The following is a 25974-nucleotide window of genomic DNA, read 5'->3' as shown; positions in this document are numbered from 1 at the left end:
TGTGTGGGGTCATCGACTCTGATGTTGAAATTGGTGAAAATAGGGTCTAGGAGGTCTCTGGCGACGTGGGTAGGCCTATTTACTTGTTGGGTGTGGCCCAGGATTCTAAGGTGTTCAATGAGTTCTCTTGAGTTGGAGTCAGCATGCTTATCCAGGTGAAAGTCCAGGTGTCCAAGTAGGATGAAATTGCTGGCCTTGACGACGAGTGGTCCAACGATATGTGTGATGGTGTCAGTAAAGTTGGTGTGCAGTCATGGTGGTGTGTAGCTGAGAGTGCTACTTAGGGTGAAGTTGTATGTAACATGGAGCTTCAACGACTGGTGTTCCATGTTGGAGAATGGCGTGTTGTAGATGTGGTGCAGCTGATGTGGTTCTTGTGGATGATGAAGCCTCTGGGCTTGTGAAGTCTGCTTTGCCTGGCAATCTTGTTGCTGGGGATATGGGTGTGACGATGTCTGGTGCTGATGCAGGGTTTCGCCAGATTTCTGTGAGAAAAACTAAATATGGGGGATTGTTGTGCAGCACGTTCAAGATCTCTTTGGTGTGTTTTTTGAGTAATCTGGTGTTGAGGAGCACGGGTGCAAGTATGGAGTTTTGTAGGTGGTTGCAGGACTGTATGCATGGGTGCAAGTATGGAGTGTTGTAGGTGGCAGGACTGTATGAGTGTGACGGTGGGGTATTGGGTGCTGTTGGTGCGACGAGTGTTGGGTGTGGAAAAGTGCATGAAAACATGCACTAAAGGCAAGAGAAAGGTGTTGTGTGATGCTGCGAGGCAGCAGTGTGTGAACTGGCAGTCGGGGTTGAGGGTCGTAGCATGGTAGCGACGGGAGGACCAGAGTTCCTGGCGCTAGGCACGGTCCAGGTGCAGAAGGGCTTGCCGTTTTGTATGACCTGTTTCTCCTATGTTTGGACATTTACCTTTGCAGAATTTTATAATATATGGGTTTAAGTTTTAGTTTCTAGTTATTATTTAGGCTGTACTGTCCAGATTGGTCCAGGCCTTTCCTCTGTGACCATTCTATTCCATTCTGCAATTTTTGCCCCTTCATTTGTGAGCAATTGTCGATGGTGATTTTCATCGATTACTACCTTGAGGCTGTCTCTTTAACATTCTTTGGTACTCTTTGAGACCTTTTATAGTATTTTTTCTTTTTTGAATTGTGTCTGGTTCTTTTGTCATTCGTTTTGTATTTACTCCTGTTTTACGTTTTTTTCTGAGCGCGACATGTTCTTCCTTATCTTATTTTTCTATTTCTTATGTGTTACTACGTCTTTAAATCAGGCGGATCGGGCCTTTAACACACCCCCGATTGACGGTTATTTAAATAGCCTGATTAGAGCGGGCTTTTTCTCGCAAGCGATCGCTTCTCCAGGACGCCGCTTTTGAGACGTCGGTTGATCTGTTCAGACGCTCGTTGACTATAGAAGGTATTGCTGTTCTCTCTGGTCTTTCTACTTTCGTTTAAAGTTATTTACTTGCCTTGAACGCATTTTATTTTTTGCGCTCTGTTTACTTTTCAACGATGTTATCGTCTCTTTGTTTGTCTGTTTTTTCAGCTAATCCCGAGCTTATTGCTGCTCCGTCTGGGATACTAATCATTTGGCGATTCTCCTTTCTCTAATTCTAATCATTTGGCGTTTCTGCTCTTTTTGGGTCGGGCATCGACATTAGGTGAGTTTAGTAACTTCTGCCTTATACAAGCTAGACTATGGAAATACGTTGGTCTAAACAGTTGCATTTAATAGGTTGATTCTTTCTCTCTTTCTCTCCTCCTTTATCTCTCCCTGCATTAGCTTTGAGCCTGCTGGAGGGGTGTATCCTCGTCTCTCCCTCCCCGCAAAGATCGAATCCTGGCGCTTTGACTTCGCTCTGTCCACTAACTTTGAAGATTTTGTGTATCCGTACTTATTTTAGGTACACTTTTTTTAGCGACATAATCGCAATATGATACATTGTGGCCTATATGCATATATTTTTTTCACTGTTTTTTCATTCATTATTTTTTGTTTGATTAGTATGGCATCCTTTGGTCGCGTTGAAGCTTCGTTTTAGAAACTATTACGCTGAACAATTTCTCTTCTATTGATACAGGTAATTTAGGGGTTGAGCCCAGAACTAGATTTGACTATTACTTTTTTGTCATATGGAGATTCACTCTTTTTCTTGTTTGTCTATATTTCCGTGCTTTTTCTTCATTTCTTTTTATTCTTTTGTTATCTCTTGACATTACTCCCTTTGGTCTCTGGTGCACACGATTAACCACCTGATTTTAATGTAATAACGTGTATCCGTCTCATTTATGTAGCTAAGTGACACTCTGTGGAAATAGTACATATGAATTTGTTTCGTTTGTTTGATATAGGTTTGCATTTATGCATATATGTTACTTCCTTCTTCTGTGTTCCAGGTCCCGATTTGATTTGTGCGGTTCTGTTTCGCCCTGAAGAAGGTGGTACTCCGTCATCTGGAGTTGTCTCACCGAAACGCGCGTCGGCGTTTTGCACAGGGCCCCACCCTCTCGTTTCTCTTTACCGGATTTAAGACCAAGAAAAACTGTTTTCCTCAGAAACCCTTGATTCCACCAAGGCCTATATACTCATTTGTGTTTTTGAGCATTTTTCCTGTTGTGAAGACCTTTTGAGGGTTGGGACCCCTTTAGTGCCATTTATTTTGCACTAGCATGAACAGTACATTTGTGTGAATTTGGATGAATGTGTGTTTTGGTTGTGAATGAATGTATGTGCGATTAATTTCTTTTTCTTCTTTTTCTTAGTGGGAACCTGTTTTCTCCAATCTCTGTTGCACTAAATTCTTCTAATGTGTAAAACGTGTATATATGAAACATCATAATTAGTGAAATAAAAATTTGTACTAATCATAAAGTGAAGTGGTTGTATATATATGTATGCATACATCTTCTATGTTCATTTCTTCTTGAGTGTCTCTAGCTTGCATTTTAAAAAAATTAATTGATACATTGTACTTTTTTCATATAAAGGGTAGAGTTTATTTCTCTTTGCACTGAACTGGTTTCCTCCCCTGAGTCTCTACCTTTATATTTTAAATTTAGGGGGCCCCCTTTGTTCATTGGCTCGCTTGCCGTTTTGTATAAACAGCGAGCCGCATCCTATTATATCAACTCATATGAAAATTAGAGGGGCCTGTGCCAACGAATTGCTCGGTAGATGTGGACTGTCTCGTACCATCTGCAAGAATGTTCAGGAGTATCATAGTGTTTTTTAGGCCATATCAGACCGCTACAATCCACAAAAGCTAGGTGCTTTTCGAAACGAACTCCTTGAAAAGACTTCCAAGGACTGTGAAAAACTTTCGAGGGATGATTTACTTAAACCGAAACATGTCACAAAAAACGTGAAACCAAACACAATCAGGTTTCTAACAGACTATCACAATGGACATCACTCTATCAGAAAGATTCTAAAAAGACACTGGCATCTCCTGACTTCTAACCCATCCCTAACCAATACGATGGAGGAATTTCCTCAAATGGGTTTTAGGAGAGCCAAGAATCTTAAACAAATTCTGTGTAAATCGGAATTTAAGGATAAAAGGACCAAAATGAAGACCAATTTCTTGACCAGACCGGGCGGCTTCTACATCTGCCATGATTGCAACGCTTGCAAATTGGGAGCAAACAAACAAATGGAATACAGACATGACCCGAACATCACCATCCGCATCACAGATTGGATCACCTGTACATCCACATATGTAATCTCACTAATAATCTTTGGTTAATTTTTACTTTAACTTATACTCAATTGTGACTAATCATCAGAATCATATTCCATCTGATTGCACTTCAATTCAAATAAGAACCTTGGGTGGAGTTTGAAGTTGGCCATGATAAGATGGTGATGGTATTGGAACAACCCGTGCACAGTCCGTTTTTAATGTTTGTTTTTCTATGGCGTGTTCTTACGTAGAGTGCGTCCCCCTACGCTGTATTCTGATTTCGTTTAAAAACTTGCCGCGTCTTACTGGCAATGTTTGCTAGTCAGTTATCATGCTGTCGGAGCTACCGCAATACGTAAGTATATAATCGCGTCGGCTATTATGCTATTCTTGTAAGAGTTTTATACATTTCTTGATTAGTACGCATATCGCTTTTGGTGAAGTTCAACAAAGTTCCCGTGAATTACGGACATTCTTGTATGTTTGTCATCAGGTTGGCGCTTTGTATCTTACCGTGTGTCTTAACTACAGGTGTACCTTAAACTGGAGGGTTAGGATGCTGTTGCAATTCTAGTGATCTAGCAACGAGGATTTGGATATAATGGTCACTATTGGGCTAGCTGTTACAAATAGCGTTTCGTTGGTCTCTTTTTCACAGATTGGGACTTTAACTACACGGAAAATCTGAAATTTATACTAAAAGAACCTATTAATCCTTGCGACAATATCGCTCTTGATGCTATGACTCCACGTGAATACGGATGTGACCTTTGAACTTATTCTGGTGAGAGACTCGCTATTTTCCTTGATGTCAGGCTTTTTTGTCTGCTTTTTAACTTAGTTAGCATAAGGAATTGATTAAAGATTATATGTGAGGCATGTGACAACTTAATGTCTTTACGCAGTCCTGTCCCTTTGCTTCATTTATGGATGCCTTTGATGACAACTTACCTTGATATTCCGCTGACTTATCTAATATGCACGTTTGTGTTTTATCAAGAAATATGGTATAAATATTAAATTTTTTCGTTTTACGAATACTTCTTTCTCCTGTATAGTAATGTGCCAGTTCACATTATAGTCAACAATTGTCCATTTCCTCTTTATTTGGTTTAGCGGACTTGGATACACATGCTTTTGATTTTTCTGCGCGAATTGGACTACTTTTTTCAGGCTATTCTGCTGCTGCTCTTGTAAGAACTAACACATCACGTTGATCTTTAGGGGAGATTACCAATATAAATTCTTTATTATGGATCAGTTATTGATATGGAGATTATCTAGGTTTGAATCTATAAACTATGGCTTTGGGTTTATACGTTCTACGATTTTTGGTGCTACATATATTGTTTGTGTTTTCATTCTCATTTTCTGGTCTCTCTGTATTTCTGCTTCTTTCTTCTCAATCTTTCAGCTGTTCTCCTTTTTCTTATTATATATTTTATATATTCTTTACCAAAAACATTTTTCTGAACTTTTCGTGTATCTTAACCTCTCAAAACTTTGGGTGGTTTACTCTAGTTTGCCCTGTTGTTCTTTGCTGACTATAACAAGCATTACTCGGATTGGAAGTTCCCTTTACTTTTAAGTCTCGAAATCATTTTACAAACTAAATAAATTACTGAAAGATTTATATATATTTTTTTTATTAATAAAACAAATATATGTGATGTTTGTGTTGTAATCATGTTATATATGTTTTTTGCAATCATGTTATATGTATTTTTGCATTTCCTGTTTTTGGCTTTGGTCTCTATGTATCTGTTATTATTGATAATACTAGTGTTGGTCAAATCTGTACCCATGGGTTTGTACTCTTGTTTTTGTATTTGTGATTGTCTATTTATTATCGTTTGTCGTATCACAATTTGTGTCCTTTTATGTTATTCTCACAGCCCTGAAGAAGTTCCTTGGCAAAGGGACGAAACGCGTTGGCTGTTTGCCGTCTATGTTTACTTATTTGGAATAAATTGGAAATATGAATGGACATCAAGTATGGTTTACATGACTCTTATGTTGAGTGCACCTTCCTTTTGTTGATATACATCCACATATGTAATCTATATAATAATTTGCCCCTGCAACAAAATCTACATAGGGAGCACAATCAGGGTACTCAAAAGCAGGATCATGGGGCACTATCGAAATATCAACAAGGATGAGGTGGGACCACCGTTAACAGAACACTTTCAAGAATTTCACCCATACAGAAAGACCTTCAAATTCTTTGGACTGGAGATTGTTAAATCTAGTTCCAGAGGAGGAAACCGGGAACTCACCATGAGACGCAGAGAGAGTGAATACATCATACGCCTGAGTGCCACAACCCTGGGACTCAACAAATATCAAGAAATGCATTATTGGTTGTACTAATCAAGTGACACACTAGATACTGATCTTGCCCCTTTTGAAACTTACTCATATGTCAACCATGATTTCATAATCTTTCCATTTTCTTCTTGCACCTCTTTTTTGTACATTTTAATCACAGTTGGTGACGGGTCTACCATGAACTTCACTACCCCTCTATGCCACCTTTTAATCTTACAGATTCCATGATGCTTACTATGACCCTCGCAACGGATCCAGGACCATGACACGTATGATTACTACCCCCTTATTCTAAATGGTTTCCCTTGCGTTTCCTTCAGACCAAGAGTACACATATCCTATGACCTACCTTTTCTGTAACACCACCCATTCACGCCGTATTTACACTTGTATCTTGAATCGAATCGTTTGGTTTCGGTTATTCCTACCACTCATTTTAGTCTTCCGCATTTACATGGATTAACCTAACCACCTTTTCCCTTATTCTTCCCATTTTTCTCTTTCTTTTTTACATTATATATATATAAAAAAAGATTTCCCCTTTCCTTTCTTTCCTTCTCTTTCTTCCAGCATCATGCCATTTTAAAATCCCTCGCTTTCTGCAACCATCAATAGTAACTTTTCAGTGGCATTCACTCTCTAAAGCATGCCCTCTTCCTTTTTTGCTTGTGCTGACTCTGATGTCAGGTCATAATTAACGGCGCCTGACGAAACTCATTTTGTTCCGTGACTGCAGAGACTAAATCAACTTCCTTTCCTGAGGTAAGAAAGATCCTTTTCCCCTTTAGAGAGCTTTTGTCCTAATCCCACACGCCTCTCCCAGCACCTTCTTGGCCTTCCTTTATTTAATGTCAGCATCCTGAAATCTCTCCGGTATGCTTTTAACCGGCAATAGCCAACTTGTATCTTCAATTTTGTTTATGCCTCCTAGGCCAAGTAAGCACGACCTCTGTCTGCCCTTTGCCTCATGACCTGTCAAGCCATTGCTCCTTTCACGAGTGCTCCCACGTCGTCCTCGTTCATATTCTTAATGCTATGAGCACTTGTTCCAATTTAATTTAACTTTATCTCCGTGGCCAGTTTTCCACCGTTAATCTTGCTCTGATAGGCACAATGCTCTATTTTTGTTCTCTCTTTGGATTTGTAATAAATTGCATCCTGGTTTCCCCCTATTCTCAGTAATTTCGTATCCTTAACCTCAACCACCCACAGTGTCCCTCTCTTTCCATTTTCTCAATTTTAGAAACATGAAGATTACTCCTGCTTATAACCAAGCTTCGGTAAGCAACCGTCCTATCTCACATATTTCCTACATTCTCTCTGCCTATTTCTTTTTCCAACTTCTTCTAACTTTCTCTAATTTTCTCATTTGCATGTTTTATGTTTCAAATGTTTAAACTAAAATTACTACATGAGACAATGTTTATATCTTTCTATGAAAATGCCTCCCAGCTGACGTACCTGCACATATATACATATGCATACAATGATTAATCCTCCTTGATAAATAGAATCTGTATATATATTCCTATTATGCGGACGCCTTTGCAACTGTACCCGTTTACCTTTGTTGGCTCTATGCACATGGTCTCATTGTGATTACCACATTTTTTTTTCTTTTTACTTAAAATGTCCATATCGCTTTGTAATTGTAAAAGCTTACTTCTGGTTGCCTGATACTCGTGATTATTACGCGGACGCCTTTGCCACTGTACCCGTTTACCTTTGTTGGCTCTATGCACATGGTCTCATTGTGATTACCACATTTTTTCCTTTTACTTAAAATGTCTATATCGCTTTATTATTGTAACAGTTTACTTCTGGTTGCTTTATACTCTTGAATATTACAGATTACCCTCTGTTACTATATATTCATCTAACACATCTATGTTAACTTCTCCCTCCCCATCCCCTCACTATCCCTTTTCATATTTTGTTTCTATCTCTCTCGTCCTTCACTTTTCCATTTCTCTCCCACCCTGCCCCGCCCCCTCCCGCCTTCACCCTACATACTTGGCTTCCATCACGTCACTCTGACTTTTAATGACTAATCGTCCACTGATAACTATCCTATGACCTCTTATTCTGTGACCTCCGCACTTTCTATATCTCCTATGATACTGTCATCACCCTTAATTGCCTTCCATTCTAACTTTCAACTGTTTAGCCTTGAAAAAGCCCACGCTCAATGGACCACTAGGGTGAAACACGTGTCGGCTATCTTTCAATAGTCTGTTTCTCATCTTCACAAAAAAAGTCTAATAAAAGCCAAGCACGAATAACATAAGAAGATGTTTGATGATTTATCCAGCCTCATTTTGACATATTAAGAGGGCACAATCCTCCATCCCTCTATATATCGCTTTTCGAAACGTATTCTACAAGAAAACGGATGCCTTGACCTACTAGTTATAAAGTGTTACACGTGATATCTAAATGTTACTCTAACAAAAGAACACTAAAAAACGATGAAATGTCATGCATGGCCAAACTAGTAACTTGTTGTCTACGGATGGGTATTTAAAGTTGGACTTTATGGAAAATAAAACAAACGCTGGGACCCAAAGCATGAAATGAAATAAAAAGTTAATCGCGCGGGTTGCGCCTCAAAAATAAAATCCTAGCGAGATCTGTGCTGGAAGTAAAGCCTGCGTAGCAGAAGGGGACCACAGCACCGTACAGCCACTTCGAGGGTGCTACATCTGCCCCTTCAACCTGTTCCAAAATGGCGACTCTAATGATTTCCTTTTGACTTATTCCGGGATAGACTGGGATTTACACCGGATGTAGAATTTCGGGGTATTTCCGGGTTGTGGGCGGGTCCGGAAGTGCAGTAGCGGGTGCAGGGCGGGGCTGTTACCGTTTCACTTCTCCGGATACAGAGCTTAGAACAGAAGCTGCAGTCATGGGAACCCGAGACGACGAGTATGACTACCTTTTCAAAGGCAAGTGGGGGTACTGGTGGGGACAACCAGGTCTACACGTATGGTTATATTCTCCTAAAGAAGGTGTGAATGATAGTGTAAATAGGGTGGGAGATTGCATAGAAGAAAGGTATTGGCTATTATTCTGACTAAGGGTAGGTCGGATGGGTCTGTTTGGCTGATGAGTATAATAACCTGTTCGAAGGGGTGGGGGTGAAAATGGCAGTCTGTCACTGGGCGCCCAAAGCAACTACTGTTACAGTCGCTTCAGATGGTGCAACGTCTTACTGTAATGACTGACGTTTTAGAGTCGCTGAAGTGAAAAGGCAGCTACCCGCGATTTGTGCACCTATTCAACCAGGTAGGAGGAAATTAGGTACTGTAATAACGAGTTCTTGCAATAATTTAGAGGTACTGGAGATGTCCCTCTTTTTCGGTACAAAGAAAATGTCTTTAGTGCCCATTTGGTGTGGTGGGCGATAGGCTCTTGGCCCAAGTATATATTCTTCGGGTCTGTTGGAAGTTTCTGCTATTAAAATTAGGTACTTTCTTGATAAAAAAAAAGCTTAATGTATCACCGTGTGATAGTTGAGGAAAAAGGATCTGGGACGTGGTGAGTGAAGCTTATTCACGACCTGCTCTGCCTATACAGCCCTCACCTGTCTCCTCCAAAGTAACAACCTTCAACTTTTCGTTAGGGAAGGTAAGCGCTATATAAAAGCAAATTAAACCTCCCATGTCCTGGTGACGTTTTAAATAGAGCCCCGTTGTGTGAACGAATCGGCCCTAAGCTTAAAAACTCTTCTGTGAAGACTTTACAGCTCATCGCGTCAATGTGCCTAGTCATTGTGTGATGAAGTGTGAAAGTTGACACGTTGCTTGTGTATAGTTCTAGATTGGTAGCTGTTACTTGGTATTTGTTTTGTATCCAGGAACTCTTAAGTGACAGCTCCCCACCTAAAATATGAACGCCCTCTTTAATTATTTTTAGCCGACCCCTGCTTTTGGGAAATATTAGTATACGTTTAGTTTACTACTTATGCGTTTCTAAGATTGCATGTTTTGACAATACACCATGAATTTTGGTGCCAGAATCACACAATATATTAAGTGGCTGTGGCCTTCAGTGTGACAATCGAGTGACCTTACTCATTGTATAAATTTCCTAATGTGAATATTTGAAAAATTGAATGGAATGTGCAAAAGGAATGCCACTGACTCCCTCTTATCCCTAAGCCGGTTTGGTGCAGCGGCAGGCTTTGCTTCCTCGTTTTATATGTTAGAGCCCTAACTGTCACTGAAGTTCAGACTGAAAAGGATAGTGTAGGGCTTATTAACTTTAGGAGGCGGGCCCGGGTGTTTCTCTCTGAGGCAGCAACACTTTACCTTTTGGTTGAAGGGGAGTGTCTCCAGCGTGTTTGGGTTGGATATTGGACTAAACTGCCACCCGCAACAGCGGAAGATGGTTCTGAGAAGGCTCATCAGACTCAGTCTAGGGCCGGGCGACCAGTGACAAATTGCAAATACTTTAAAATTGTACAATGCAGCGCGCCGCCTCCTCTCATTTCCTCGCGTGTCACTGGAAATTAACAAGGCTGTGGCGTAACACTTGTCCCCGTTTTGCGAGATGGGGGCGAGCTCCAGGGGGCCTCTTGACTGGGTCCATGTACTTTGCAGGTCCCCCTCAAGTTTCGTTGCGCCACTGGTGATGGAGGACAGGGTCACAAGTTAAGTCTGTCTTGTATGAGGATACAGGTATCAGTTTGAGCGACTGAAGTTGTCATTATCTCCCTATCCACAAAGTGATCGAGCACAGTCAGGATCGGGCTTGTATTTGGGCAAAACTGCATGGACTGAGAGGCAGAAGCTTATTAATGGAAGGTGGCATGCACAACACTGCCTTTCCTTCACCCTAGTTCCTTTACATTCCTCGCTCCCTCCTCCAAATACCACAAAAGTAAGTCGCACGTATTCCCGGAGGTGTTTTGGCGCTGTTTCAATTTGCCAAGATCTGACAACTAATTCTAGTTGGGTCCTAAAGTCCTTAGTTAAAAAGCCTTTCAGAGCATTCGTAAAGGGCCAGAGGTCCGAAATATACATGATATGTGCTGGAAGGGTATTGCTTTTTTTTTGTGTAAAAAAACTGAGAAGGACCCCTTATATCAAAGGAATAGGGTACTATACAGTCATTTTAACAAAAGTGTTTCCTTTGGAAAGAACTCTAAGGCTAATACTGTTCACTATATGTCCAACTAGACACTAAGCTCACACTCATTCAAGCTAACATCGCTCATGGAGGTAACAGTATAACTACATGCCCAAAACCATCACTTGTAAGTCGACAAAAATTGTTTCATAAAAATGTATCACTTTATTCATCATTTTTATCCAGGTGTATCTCTAAAATAAAAAGGGAGTCATAAGCTTTATAATATATTTGTAATCAATACTTCTGTTTGATTAGAACATCATTGCCATAATAAAAACAGCAATTGCATACAATTTCATATTAAAAACATGTAACACATTAAAAAGGGAGAGTACAAACAACAGACAAAAGAACTGTCATTAATTGGCCCACATCCGTGATTATTGATTTTAGGGCTGAGACCCGATACCATGTAAATAATAAGTACTCAAAGGTCCCAGTCTCTTCACAGATTGTGTTCCTTTAGTTTACTTATGCTAATGCCTCCCTTTTTTTATAAAAGATACACCCGGATAAAATTGATGAATAAAGTGATATATTTTTATGAAACAATTTTTGTCGACTTACACGTGATGGAGTGTAGTTATACTGTTCCCTCCATGATCGATGTTAGCTTGAATGAGTGTGAGATTGGTGTCTAGTTGGACATATAGTGAACAGTATTAGCCTTAGAGTTCTTTCCAAAGTAAACACTTTTTTGTTAAAATGACTGGAATGGTATTTTATAGCTTAGTCATTTAATACTAAGCTTCTTCCTCCCCAATAAGTAGGTCTAAAATTGGGAACAATAATGTTTTTTGCGCTGATAGAGCCCAGGTGTCTAGTAAGGCGGTGCCGTTTTTAGGTCGAGCCTAGTGGCAGCGTGCATGTGCTACTTGCTCTGCGAGGCATGTAGTAGTCGAGTATGCTGTGGAAGGAAGCCTTGCCTTCTCTCCGCCCATATTTTTGTTTGGTTGGTGATGAGGCTTGTGAGTCCCTCCTTGTTACCGCGCTGTCGCCATTTCCTACCTCCCATGAGGACTGGATCTTTTACTGGTGGCGTTACACTGTCTTCTTCATAAGTCGGTAAGCGCTATTTTTTTTTTTTTGCAGCGCGGTCCGCTTTCACTTTAGCAGCCACGCCTGTTTATTTAATTAATTTGCCGAGCGGGCCGAAAGGGAGCGTTTCTACTCACTAATCTAACAAGCGTTTGCAATACAATAGGTCTCGCATTTACGCAAGTTTTAGCTATTGACATTGCAAATAACAATGCCTTTTATTTTTGTTTTTAAAAGATAAATAAAAGGCATTGTCATTTACAATGCCAATAGCTAAAACTCTCGTAAATGGGAGACCTATTGCAAATGCTTGTTATCGTTTTTTTGCAGGTACTCTGGGCCTGTGCTATAGAGTGCTTTATGGGTGATGCACACAGCCTTTAAAGTAATTTTCTGACTGACAGACAGCCATTGGAGCTTGTGTAATGCTTATCTGGCCGTCTAGTATTTAGGAATACCTTGTGCAAGCGTGCTGCAGTGTTCTGGAGGACCTGGAGTTTACTTAAGAATTGATGTTGAATGTTCAGGTACACGCAATTACAGAAGTCCAGTTTGGACAAGACTATGGCTGTCACAACCGTTTTCCATAAAGTCTGTGGAAGGTAGGGGATAATTTTTTCACAGTTTTGATAGTGTAGAATGCAGAGGAAATATGTCCTTTACGTGGTCGCCATGTGTAAATTTACTGTCTACTTGAAATCCCAGATTCTTTACTTTCTTTGCCGGTACTGGAATATTACCAAGTTCTTGAGACCACCAGTTAGGGTACCAGAAGGAGGTGTCTTTGACAAAGAGGACTACTTAAGGTTTTCCTGAGTTTAGCTTAAGGCAGTTTTTTACTCATCCATTCACTGACTACCAACATACAGGTGCTAAATATATTATTGGTGTTCTCAGTGTTACTGGCTAATGAGATAACAACCTGGGTGTCCTCTGCATATGATATCAGAGAGAAACCAAAGGATTTGCTCAGACTGGCCAGTGATGTAACATACAAGCTAAATAACGTAGGGGATCAGTGAAGACCCCTGCAGGACTCAACAAGGCAGGGAGAAAGTGTCCGATTCAAAATCCCCGGACGACACTTTTTTGCCTCTCCCTAAAAAAACGAGCGTAAATGGGCTAACGCTTTCCCTTTCATTCCTATCTCAGCAAGGCAATCAATCACCACATTGTGGCTGGCCGTATCGAATTCCGCTGACAGATCAAGAAGGATAAGTGTTGCTTTCCCCCCCTCTATTGAGGGTAGCTCTAATCTCTTCAGTGGCTATGATAAAAATGGTTTCTGTGCTGTGACCGCTTCTAAACCTAAATTGGGTAGGGTCAAGGAGTTGATTATTGTGTATAAAAGTAGACAGGTGTTTCATTTAATTTTTCCAAGATTTTAGCAGGTAGCGGAATCCTTAAGATGGGGGCGTTAATTATGTGGGTCCTGCAGGTTTAAGTTGTTTTTTTTTATTAGAGGAAGGATTGATATTTTCCATTGTATAGGGAAGTGACCGGTAGTGAACTTGGTACTAAAAATTGCCAGTTGGTCTGCATTAATACCAGTGGCTATTTTAACAACGGATGTGTGGGGACAAGGGTCTCTAGGGTAACCTGATTTAGAGGAGTTTATTAGCATGGCTTCCTGCTCATTTTTAAGAGGAGATCATTTTGTAAATATTGCAGTCTCTGGTATAGGGCGAGCTGAGATATTGTCTTTTAACTCAGACTTTCTGTAGATCTTATTAAAAATCACTCCCACTTTGTTTAGAAAAAAGTTAGTCAATGTATTACCATAGGACTGACTGTTTTCAGTTAAATTCGTACAGGGAGCGTTAGAGAGTTTATGAACTGTCAAAAACAGCTCTTTTGTTGGATATTTGGCCAAGTCTGATTTTTTTAGGTCTCGCCTGACCCAGTGCGTGCGCTGATCTGGCGAGACTTTAAGTAAGGGCATCAAAAAATGCTACCGCCGGCCACAGCTTGTAGTGCATGTGCGCGGGCACGTGCTTGAGCAGAGGCGACATATGGCGTGATTACTGCTGCGCGTGCACCACTCGCGCACATGTACTGCAAGCTGTGGCCGGCGGTAGCATTTTTCCCCCGCAATCAATTTCACTTTGGCCCCGCGGTTCACGTTGGTGGCACATGGCAGTCATTTCTCGAAGCGGGCGCTTGCTTTTTTTCCTGTTTATTCTATGTAGTAATGGCAGCACCAGTGCTTTAGCTTAAGCATCTTAGGCTAAAGTCGGGTGCTGAGATTGCTTCAAAAGTAAAGAAATAGTCAATTCTTTACTTTTGAAGCAATCTCGGCACTCGACTTTAGCTTAAGATGTTTAAGCTAAAGCACGGGTGCCGCCATTACTACAGAGCAGTAATCAACAGAAACAAGCATTGGCATAGCCAATAGGTCTTGCTTTTGGGACCTTTTTAAGTATTTAGTTATGCAACTGTTGCATGGCTAAACGCTTATAAGGTCCCAAAGGTGAGACCTCTTGGCTATGCCAATGCTTGTTTTTCTAGTGTAGTAATGCGATTTTTGTCTAACTCTATTACTGCCTTGTTTTCAGGGAGATACTGTTGATATATTTCCCTCTGTGTTGCTAGAGTTCATTCTCCATTTGCGTTGTTGTCTCCTATGTTTTTTGTTTCTGAATTACAAGTCTGTCTGAGAATCATGGTGCGGACGGTTTCCCTCTGATTCCCAGCTACCAGGGCGGAGACTGTTGAGCTGAGCCAATTAGAATAACTAGCAATTAGTTCTTTTAAGTCACCAGTTTTAAGTGGCTTATATTCAGATAGAAGCTCGTTAAATTGATCAGTCTGAATTTTGTTCCATGACCTGCACGCTTGAAGCGTTTGGGGACCTCAAGTCCTGGTGTTTTTTTGGGCCTATTTTATTTTGAATTATATCACGCTGTGGTCTGATTATGCTAGCGGTAGAATGTTAAGGATAGTTAGTGGGGGCATTGAACCTTTGGGTGAGACCAAAGCAAGACATCGTCTCCGTAAGTAACTCCATGTTTTTTTTCTCATTTAGGTCTTCAAATGGAAGTTAAAATTCCCCAAAATTGAATATTCTGGGTGGCATAGGCAAATATCTAAAAGGGCAGTAGCCTCCTGCAAAAACGTATTTCTAGGATCTGGTGGGCAATAAATTAACATTCCCTTACTAGTCTGGGTGTTGATTTCAATATTAAATGCGAGAGCCTCGCATTCTAAAAATGGGTCTGGTTGCAAGGTAGTTTGCATGTAGGTGCAAAAGAAAATGGATACGCCACCACCTCTATTCTGCAGCCTTTCTAATCTGTGAGTATCCAGGGGGTAGCTGAGACCAGGTCATAACCTGAGCTTGGGTCTGCCCGTGTTTCAGTTAAAAAGGTACTGTCTAGATTCTGGCCTTTGAGAAAATCAGCAAATTCCGGTTCATGCTTTGAGAGATTTCGCATTAACCAGCATACAGGTAGTAACATTGGAAATACTGTGTGGATGGGTATCCAAGTAGAGTAGTGGTGGCTGCTTATTTGGGGCTTTTCTAGTTGGTAGTTGCAACTGTGGCAGGGCAAATTATTAGTGTTGGTGAAGGCATTAAGGTCAGTTTTAGTACAGCCCATGTCTTTTGTTACCTGTAGCATTCAATGCTAGAAGTGACTCTTGTATGTACTCAGAGAACCCATAAAGTAAGGTTCAACGCACTGGTTATGGAAAGGGGATGGGATGAAGTGTGGAATTAGGTAAAGCAGTCTGTTGACATTTTTTTTTTAAATTTTTTTTTTACTACCACAAAAAAATTGACAGCAGTGACAAATTTCACAGTAAAACTCTTCTGGCTTACGTACTTGGTCATAAAGAGGCTGCTTAAAAAAATATTTTTACAAGGTAAAGGCACATGTTGCAGAGCTCTTTGTGTGCCCACCAATTTTCAGGTGATCAGAACAACAGTAAGACAACTTTGGTAATGCTGGTCAAGCTGGACTATTCCCATTGGAGCTGGGTCAAGACTGATTTACATGTGTCTGGGTCCAAACTGAGGTGGCATGATGGGGAAAAATAACGATGGCCTGAGATGCTTCCCAAGTAATTAACAGAGGCTGAGATTAATTTAAGCATTTCATCTATCACTTCTTTGCATACTTTAATGCTGGCCTATTTATAGTTTTGACTTGTAAAGTAGCATATCGGGGTCATGTGCCTGCTGCAAAGCACATAATATAACATGCAGGTCACAGATTTATATTTTAGGCAGATAGATAAGTGGCCATCTGCTTTTACCATAGAGATCCTTTTGTTACTTGCAGTTCATAAGTTGCAGTCCTTCTAATATAACAAAGTCCGCTATGAACCGGTACCGAGGAGATGCATGCAAACTGCACGGCATGGTTTCAGAACCTCATTTTTTTTTTTCTCCATCTGCTGTTATTTTAAGGTTGCCAAAACTATTCTTTGGAAGCCTGATTAGCACAGACAATCTCAAACACTGCATTACTTTTTAAATCCTGACTTTGCGTTTTCCCCTGACCATGCAGTCTTAACATAATGCCTACCAGTACGGGCAATATGCAACTCCTAAACTTTGTAAACCTTATTGTAGTATGTAACATTTTCTGCACAATGATTTACACATTTGTATGATTTATTGTCTCTGTATAATTTTTGTGTGAGGTAAAGCACTCGTCATCCTACATTGGAAAGGGAAGCGCTATAAAATAAATACAACAAATAAATTAAGTGCTATTTAAATCAGCATTTGTGTAATTACTTATACAGACGGCTAAATCAGATATTTTTACAATGCATGCATAAAACTTACATATAGGAATTGAACAAAGTCAAAAACGTACATCAAAATAACAGTTACTCTTAAATACTTATGAAGCAATAACAAGCTGTGTGCCTTTTTGCTCCTCCATTGCATTGGCACAGGTGCTCCAGATAGCTCTCAACAAAGATGATACTCAAACAAACGAAGGGCTGATGGCCTTTTAAATGATACAATAGTAGTCCCTAGGTAAAAAAGGTAACACAAAATGCTAAACATCTGCAAATCAAAATGATGTTTTCTCTATTTAATTACCCATCCATGAATGTAATTCCCAAACCAAGTACTGCAGTGTGCAGTGGACAAAGTGACATGAATGGAGTAAGAGAAGTGCTCGTGCAAAGGAGTAATACGCGTGACCAGGAAGTACACTGTGTCACAATTGCATTTGCAGTGAGAAAGCCCATACAATATACAATGTCGATATTTGGAAGCGTGCATGCTGCATTTTGGGAGAGACAGAGCGGCAATAGAATTATTGCGATCGTGATGTATTATTTTGCATTTCGAGTTACGCTTTCTGTCTTGGGACCACTGTTTAATAATAATTAACCCAGCCCCCTTAAATAAATAGGGTCTTCCTTGTTTCTTCAAAATAGGCCCTTTAAATGAGGCCTTTGTTTTGGGCCCAGCTTAGCTTGAAAGCCTCATCATTGCCTTAAGGTTGCTGCCCCGAATGGAAAGCAGGTAACCTGCTGTTCAGTGTTGGTAAATTACACTGTGGTAAATGTATGTTTCACTGGGGCCAGCAGGATCTGGGATGCAGCTGAATTCTCCTTCCCTGCCCCCCAAAGTCATTTCCAGCACTGACCTGGCCATCTGGTGCTCTGCTGAACCTTCCCTGAACCATCCTGCCTGCAGAATATGTGGTCCTCTAAAATAAGGACAAGCTGGTACCCTTCTGGTAGGTGCTCTATCAGAGCCACGAACATCAAAGAGAAAGTGACTGATACCTGGAACTTCAGGGAGGGTGCCCACTGCAATACCAGAATATCGGTCACATTCTCCTGAATCTGTTGGATATGGCAGTCAACCACTCCTCCACGTCTAGTTCAGTGTTTTGATTACTCTGATCTAATAGCAAAGCCCCCTTTTCATTGATACGAGTTAAAAGTGAGCGACATTAAATCAAATTTCACTGCTCTTACGCAAGTTAGGAGTAACTGAATTTTAAATCCTTGTAATGTTAAACGCCAAAAACATCTGTATGGAAAACAATATGTGACTATGGGTATACTGGACAGTGAGTAATGGGCTATTCAATTATGCCATGACATCTGCAGCCCTCGGTACTATGACGAGAATCAAAACTGAATAGGACTAACTGCACAAAGGGGAGCAAGAGAGCAGCCGCATGTCTCACTGACAAGCAATATCTGTCTTTATTTGACTGGGACAATGGAAAATGACTATCTATTAAAAGGAGGATGTTAAGTAGGAGAGAGCATTTATGCTAGAGGCACACAACATTCAAGAATGCCTTCAAATCCTGTTTTTTGAGCCTACAGCTTCAACAACATTCTAGGCAACCTAGTCAATAACCTCTGAACATTTATTCTGGACAATATACCCTTATACCAAGTAAAAACTACAACCTGAAGCATTTCTAGTGAGCCCTCTATAGTATGGAAATTTGTATGTTTGAAATTATGTATGTTGTATTTTTAAAAAGTTTCATGTCTAATTGCTAACTTCCAATACTTAACTAAAATGCAGTTTTGTAGTGTGTGTGTGTGTGTAAAATATATATATATATATATATATATATATATATATATATATATATATAATCATCACACACACCACTTTGACTTTGATGTGCTGAACATTTCTTTTTGGAATGTTATGACATCAACACTGAGCATAAAAAAGACTGAGGCCTTTGTTTAGAGTTATGTTTGAGATGCTGGGAAGGGCATCTGTGTACTTGGGAACCAAAATAACTAATAGGGCTATCTAATTAGTGATGAATGCGGGCTATCTGTATTCTATCAGCGAATAGGGCAAATTGTCAATCAGATTACTCTTTTTTTGTTTGTGCTGGGTGAAGTGTGGGGAGACAGTGTGTGATGTCTTCACCACTATCATGATAACATCAGTTTCTTCCTATATGAAGGTTCATGAGAGGGGCTACCTGCACGTAACGGCCAATAAATCAATCAGGGGTTTATATAGCGCCCCACTCACTCGCAAGGGTCTCAAGGCGCTGAGGATTGTAGGGGAAGCGGCTCCGGATCAGTCGAAAAGCAAGGTCTTGAGGTCCTTCCTGAATGTGTGCAGCGTCGGGGAGCGTCTGATGTTCACAGGTAGCTCGTCCAGGTCTTGGGTGTGATGTAGGAGAAGACTCTTCCTCCCGTTTAATTTCAGCGGATGCCGGGGACCTCTGCCAGGGCGAGGTCGGCGGAGCGGAGGTTTCTCTTGGGTACGTGAAAGGAAACTCTCATTGAGGTATTTGGGTCAGATGTTGTTGAGGGCTTTGTAGGCGTGGGTGAGGAGTTTGAAAGTGACCCTCTTCTCGACGGGGAGCTAGTGGAGGCCGTGTAGGTGTTGGGTCATGTGCTCGTGCCGCGGAGTCCCGAGGTCGAGTCTGGCTGCGGCGTTCTGGATGGTTTGGAGTCTGTGTAGAAGAGTTCTGTTGATTCTGGCGTAGAGGGCGTTGCCGTAGTAAAGTCTTCTGGTTATGAGTGCGTGGGTGACGGTCCTTCTGCAGTCGGAGGGGATCCATTTGAAGGTCTTACGGAGGAATGCTAAGGCAGTTGAAACTGGTGGAGGCGACGGCATTGATCTGCTGGTTCATGGAGAGGGAGGAGTCGAGGATGATGCCGAGGTTCTGGGTGCGGTCTGTGGGGGTGGGTGGGCTCCCAAGGGCAGACGGCCACCAGGTGTTGTCCCAGGCGGTGGTGCACGGTCCGTGGATGAGGGTCTCTGTCTTCTCTGAGTTGAGCTTCAAACAGCTGCCTTTCATCCAGGCTGCCACATTCTTCCTTCCTGGAAGTGGAGTCGTGTCTTCGGGATTCTTCGTGAGTGAGAGGATGAGCTGTGTCGTCGCCGTAGGATACAATGCTGAGCCCATGCTGTCTGATGATGGCGGCGTGGGGGGGCATATAGATGTTGAAGAGCATGGGACTGAGAGATGATCCCTGTGGTATTCCACAGTTTATTTCCGTGGGTTCGGAGAGGAAGGGTGGGAGTCGAATCCTCTGGGTTCTACCGTAGAGGAAGGATTGGATCCAGTCGAGGGCGGCTCCTTGTATCCCCACGTCGTGAAGTCTGGCTGTGAGCGTGCGATGTGAAACTGTGTCGCAGGCAGCACGTCAAACATATACTGACTGGTGTGTCTGTCTGTCTGTCTCTTTTTCACAATCCCCAATCCAGAGCAGAGGAGTACCTGTGCCAGGACTCTGCTGTGATGCAGATAATTCTGCAACCGTTGCTGCCATCACAGAGCACCATCTGCTGTTGTTATCCCTGAGTTTTGGCAATGCAACAAGTTCCATCTGTATTGCTCTTCAGTGGTTAAAGGTACAGTTTTGGATATCAGTGCACATAAAATGTCATCTCCTAAGTGTGCATTGATGAAATATCTTGAAATACAAGACATAGTTTACACAACTCATACCTTCCTTTAGTCTGTGCTCTGTCATGCACTTTGGTTAAAGCCCATTCTGAACTTATGGGAAATTTGGTCCGAGAAACCTAAAGACTCCAATGCCTCCTTGTCTTTAGAGTTGTTTCAGAAATCCCAAAAACCAGGGTTGAGTTCTGGCTACTCCGTGGAAAGATTTAAACAACTCTTAATAAGTGGTGGGTAATGGGCTTGTAAGTTTTTTCTGAGAGTGCCTCTCTCGTGGCACTGTAATGTAACAGATAGTTGTTTCTGTGTTTTATTTGTCCGTGAGTGCTTTCTTTGCCAAGTCATTCAATAAGCTTGGATCTGATACTTTATCATGAGTTTAATGTCTTTGAGTGTAATCTGTCCTAGTGTTAAAACTGATCAGTTCTCCTTGGGTGCTGTTTCCATTTTACAGTTCCCAATAAATGCACACTGCTTACTGTTTCTCAAAGGCAATGAAGACCTTGACAGATCCTGTCTTTTGAACCTTTGCCTATTCGTCCAACCTTTTCATAGAAAATAGTTACAATACTTTGGTAAACCATATTGCAACTGTTGTTATTGTAGCCTCACGGACATATCTACTTTCTAATCCACTTAGTTATAAGCCTTCCATTTCAAGAAAACTGATCAGCAAGAGATTTATTTTAAATGGAGTTAAGAGAAAATAAAGGATAAAGATTCACGTAGAGCTTTTGTTCAGTTTTCATAAGAAGTTATTTTCCATGCACAAGTTTATGAGCTAAAAATCTAAAAGTGGGCATTGAATTTATTTGGGAGTTGTGTAATGCACTACGTGTAGCTTTCTGGTTATGTTGCGGTGCAAGAGGGGGATGGAACATCTGTCCACTCTGATGAAAAAGTAAGAGAACAATGTATCCAAACACTTAGGGTAAGTGCCCATAGGTGGTGATATGATCTTAGATCTAATTCTCCCTTTTTGTTCCTTGTTGATTTGGTTGTGATATTTGTTTCATGCATTCAAATTTCTATTGAAAGTTGAATTGTCTTCATGACTGAAAACAGGATGGCTTGTGAAGGTATTAATTGCTCTGATTATTCCATACATCACAACCACTTCCTCAGTCAGTGGTAGTTAAACCATACCATACAATCCACTGACGTCTTAATCCTATGGCCACAATTTAAAATAATTTGATTTCCTAATTGCAAACTTGGCAACCCTTGATTGTCAGCGAATGGGTTTTCCAATACCCTAAAAGGAGTTGCTGCTACACTGAGGCAAAGAGAAAACCCACTCCTATCCCAAAATACGTTGGACTGGACCATTGTAAACCTGTTATTGACACAATTTGTTCTGGTTTTAGATAAGCTTGTAGCACTGCTGTGGCCAGATACTCAGTTGATCTTTGTATGGTTCATTCAGTGAACTATATCGTGACCTCCCTGTGACCATGACCACAGTGTGCTACTCCCATGATTAATAAGTTATATTCTCAGATTTTTTCCCTTAGATTATATTTGCCTATTTTCTGATGTGGCCTTTAACCTGTAACTTATCATCCTGGGTCTCTGGGTGCCAAACACACTCCTTTGTCACTCATCATAGTAAACATTTACATGTTGCTTTGTTACAGATTGTTAAATCTTGTTGCTTTTTATATGGCTCTTTAATAGGTAGTTTTAAGGATAAATCGCATTATTACCTGGCTCAGGAAGGTGTGAGCTTTCATTGAAAAGGCCATTGTTATGTTACTTATAACTTTGGCGATGTTTGACGAATCTGTGCAAAACCTTCGTCAGATAGTGAAACTAAGTTTTGGTATGTTAAGTCTGTTTGGTGGTATATGTCGTAAAATGGTGTTGCTGCCCAGTTGGTTCTCATGAAGGATGGCACAGCAGTAAGACAGCATATCGACAATTGAGATGCACATTGTCACAGACTTTAACATGCATTGCAAAGCCAATAGGTCTGGCCTTGGCAGACTTGTGTAATAGTTCTATTTTTATAAAAAATAAATGGGAAAATCATGCAGCCACTTTAGCAGGGCTGTCGTATGTTTGCATTATCTCTATCTCTCTATCTCTCTATCTCTCTATCTCTCTATCTCTTTCTCCTGAAAGTCTTGGGGGGGGGGGGGGGACTTTGCAGTTAAAGTACATAAATATCTATAGCCGCACACCCTAAGGTGCGCGAGCGTAATTCTGATTGGTGGTTACATGTCAGTCAACGTTCGAATCGGTCGAAATCAGGAAGTGTCGGCTGCCATTTTGTTTGTTTTGAGTGCGAGAGTGAAAAAGGAAGGTGGCGAACGTGAAAAGGGGGCAGGGTAGAGAGTTCCTGACCCCCTAGCCTTGGTCAGGGGGTCCCCGAAGGACCCAGAAGGCAGAAAAAAACATTTACTTTTTTTTTTTAAATCGCGGGTTGCGCGCACGGTGAACCCCCTCCCCCCCCCCCACCCAAAATGTTTAATGCGTCGTTTATTGTAAAATAGATATATAAAAAAATATAAAAATAAATACATAACTTGGCATTTAAAAAAAAAAACGTACAAATTCACTGAAAAAACCATAGGTTTCACACACGTTATAGTTAGGAATTAGCATTTAAAAAACCTTGCAAATTCACTTAAAAAACCATAGGTTTCACATATGTTAGCGTTATCTGAACTAACTATAACGGGGAATTTCATTGGTTTTTTACGAGTGAAATGTCCACCTAACTATACCATGTGTGAAACCTATGGTCTTTTTAAGTGAATATATATATATATATATATATATATATATATATATATATATATATATATATATATACACTTGTATATCTGTCACTGGTGATGTTTTATTAAATAACACACTTTTTAGTTGTGCATACATGTTATTATTATTTGTGAAGAGAATTTGTTTTTTCCTTCCTAACTAGGCTGTCAAGTTGCATTTAGCTACAAGTTATGTTGTCTCTTAAACACTTTATAACAGTTTTAAATTGAAGACATAAAATGTATCACCATCTAACATGGCACCCAAAGTCTAGGCAAAATAAAAATCTATTTTTTAAAGTTAATATATATATAAATAAAAAATTGGAACTAGTTTTACCACTGACGACAAAGGAACTGCATTTACGTGGATGTGAACAATGTGCACAGGGTTTGTGTAGTTACTTAGAGTTAAGGTAGTGCTTTAAATAGATGGGTACAGTCCGGTACTGAATACTTGCACTATCTGTGTAATTTTTAAATCTTTTGAAAAACAGTCTGGCATGACAGCTAAAGCTCTCTCAAATGCCAGACCTAAAACGTGAGCATTGTGCTGAGGCCTTGATCTGTGTACTGCTAGTCCTATATCAGTGAGATATTATGAGAAACAATATGCAAACAGGCTGCCTGAGCTACTGAGTGGCCAATTTGTATCATTCAATCATTTTCATCACAAAAAATAGAAAATAAAGATAAAAATTGCTAGCATAGAAAATCCTGTATGATTGATGAGTCGGTGAGAAAATATTGCACGTAAAATGTCACTGACGTTTCTAATGTTCATAATATTTATGCACCAATCAAACAGCATTTATATAGTGCTGCTAATCGCCCGAAAAGGTATCCAGGCGCTGAGAGCCGCACTGCGTGGGTGGAATGAGTTGAACAGCCAAGTCTTGAGTCCCTTCCTGAAGGGAGGGGGAGGTTGTTCCAGGACTTTGTGGCGAGGTAGAAGCGTCCTCCACTGTTTGCGCGGCTGAAGGGCGATGTGAGCGAGGAAGAGGGAGACTGAGCGCAGGGGTCAGGAGGGCTGGTGAAAGCTCAGGTGGTGGTTGATGTTTGCTGGTCCATGATTGTTAAGGGCTTTGTAGGCATGGGTCCACATCTTGAATTGCCATCTCTTGTGGATGGGGAGTCAGTGCATTTTCTTGAATGGTCTGGTGATGTGGGTCGGATTGGGGAGGTCGAGAATGAGTCCTGTCCGCTGAGTTCTGTATGGTCTACAGTCTCTTCAAGAATTGTGTGATGATTCCGGCTTAGAGCAGCTAGTTACGACAGCTTGAGCGATGCTACGTCATAATGCATCCTAGTACACAAGGTTACGATTGAACATAGATGCCCTATTCGAATATTGCCTTGTAAACAAGCTCATTCATATGGGTCCGGCAAATTGCTTTCCAGCGCTTAATGTGATCTGAGAGGTTGTGGGTTCTACTCAAATTGAACTTGCGACATTGTTGTATAAGATGAGAAGGATTGCTATGCCAAAGCTTATTCTAAGGCATGGGAGTTCTAAGTGATGTTGTAGGGACTGCTATCTGAAGGCTCTGTGCTTACTGGAGATGCTGCCACCTCATGGCCTAATGTCATTGAAAGGCAGCTTCTCACTTTGGTGATCCGTTCCTAGGGATGTTTTGAGGTAGCGAGATGGCACCCCAAGGCTTAGTATGGCCAGCCAAAGACTGCAGTCTATAGCTCATGGTGCATAAGAGACTGATGTCCAAGGTTGAGTGCAGGTAGGAAAGATCTCTTGTCCCCAAATGGATGGCCGAGATTTGCTGTACGAGGCCTAGCATGGATGGCAGAGACGGTACAGTGGGAGAGATCACTGTCCAGGGCTGAATATTTGGCAAGAGGGTTCAAGGTTGGTGGGGAAGTGGAATTGCATACTCGCCTATCCTTTAGTCGTCTTTGTCAGCTGCCTCATCAGAGCTCCGTTGGATGGGGTGTTTATTTAGGTTTGAGACTTTGGTAACCCAACAACAAGGTTACCATCACTCAATAAGTACCCTGTGTATTTCCTATGTTCAAATGCCTTGGGCTTTACTCGTGTTTACAAGAATCGATGAAGCTCAGGTTTCTCCAAAATACATGTTGATCTGGCAAGAAAGAGACAGCTGTGTAGATGTTTGAATGTGTGCTTACCCTAAACACAATTAAATGTAAATATAGTACGAAAACTATCTTCTCTCGTGTAATAGAAACAAAGCCGATCTATGGTCCTAATTCCCCACCTCTACCTTGTGTAGCTGTCTATCTGATTTCACTCCAGTTATAGGCACAGGCAGATACTGCGGACAATCACATTTCTGAGAAGGAGCAACCCTTCCCTACTTTAAACTAACCTCACTAAAAATATGCATGTTTTTTTTTTTTTGCACAGTCTGCTTGTGTTGATTCTGGCATGTATGTACTCAGTGTATGCAACATTTGAGGATTGAATGATTTGTTCAAACACGTAAACACTATGACGGGTACATTGCTCATCGTGTCTGTTTTTGGGAGGATTTTTTACACCCAACACCGGATGGCTTTAACTCAGCCCTTTTTAGGTCTCGCCTGGCGGCTCTCGCCATGCGAGTGCCTTTTGCGATCGATTCTCTGAAAGCTTAACATGCACGCGTAGGGATGGACA

General features: G+C 41.0%; 1 protein-coding gene across 1 annotated transcript in view; it reads left to right on the top strand.

Annotated features, from left to right (window-relative positions):
* The first annotated feature begins 8830 nt into the window (after positions 1-8830).
* RAB11A (RAB11A, member RAS oncogene family) overlaps positions 8831-25974 on the top strand; it is a 101683-nt gene continuing 84539 nt past the window's right edge. The window contains exon 1 of the mRNA XM_085644630.1: positions 8831-8973. Coding sequence (XP_085500756.1) covers positions 8934-8973 — 40 coding nt within the window. The 5' untranslated portion in view covers positions 8831-8933. The remainder of the gene's footprint in view (positions 8974-25974) is intronic.

Source organism: Triturus cristatus, chromosome 3_1 (assembly GCF_964204655.1).
Source record: "Triturus cristatus chromosome 3_1, aTriCri1.1, whole genome shotgun sequence".
NCBI classification, from domain to species: domain Eukaryota; kingdom Metazoa; phylum Chordata; class Amphibia; order Caudata; family Salamandridae; genus Triturus; species Triturus cristatus.
The sequence above is the reverse complement of the archived record's forward strand: the minus strand, read 5'-3'. Positions and strand labels throughout refer to the sequence as shown.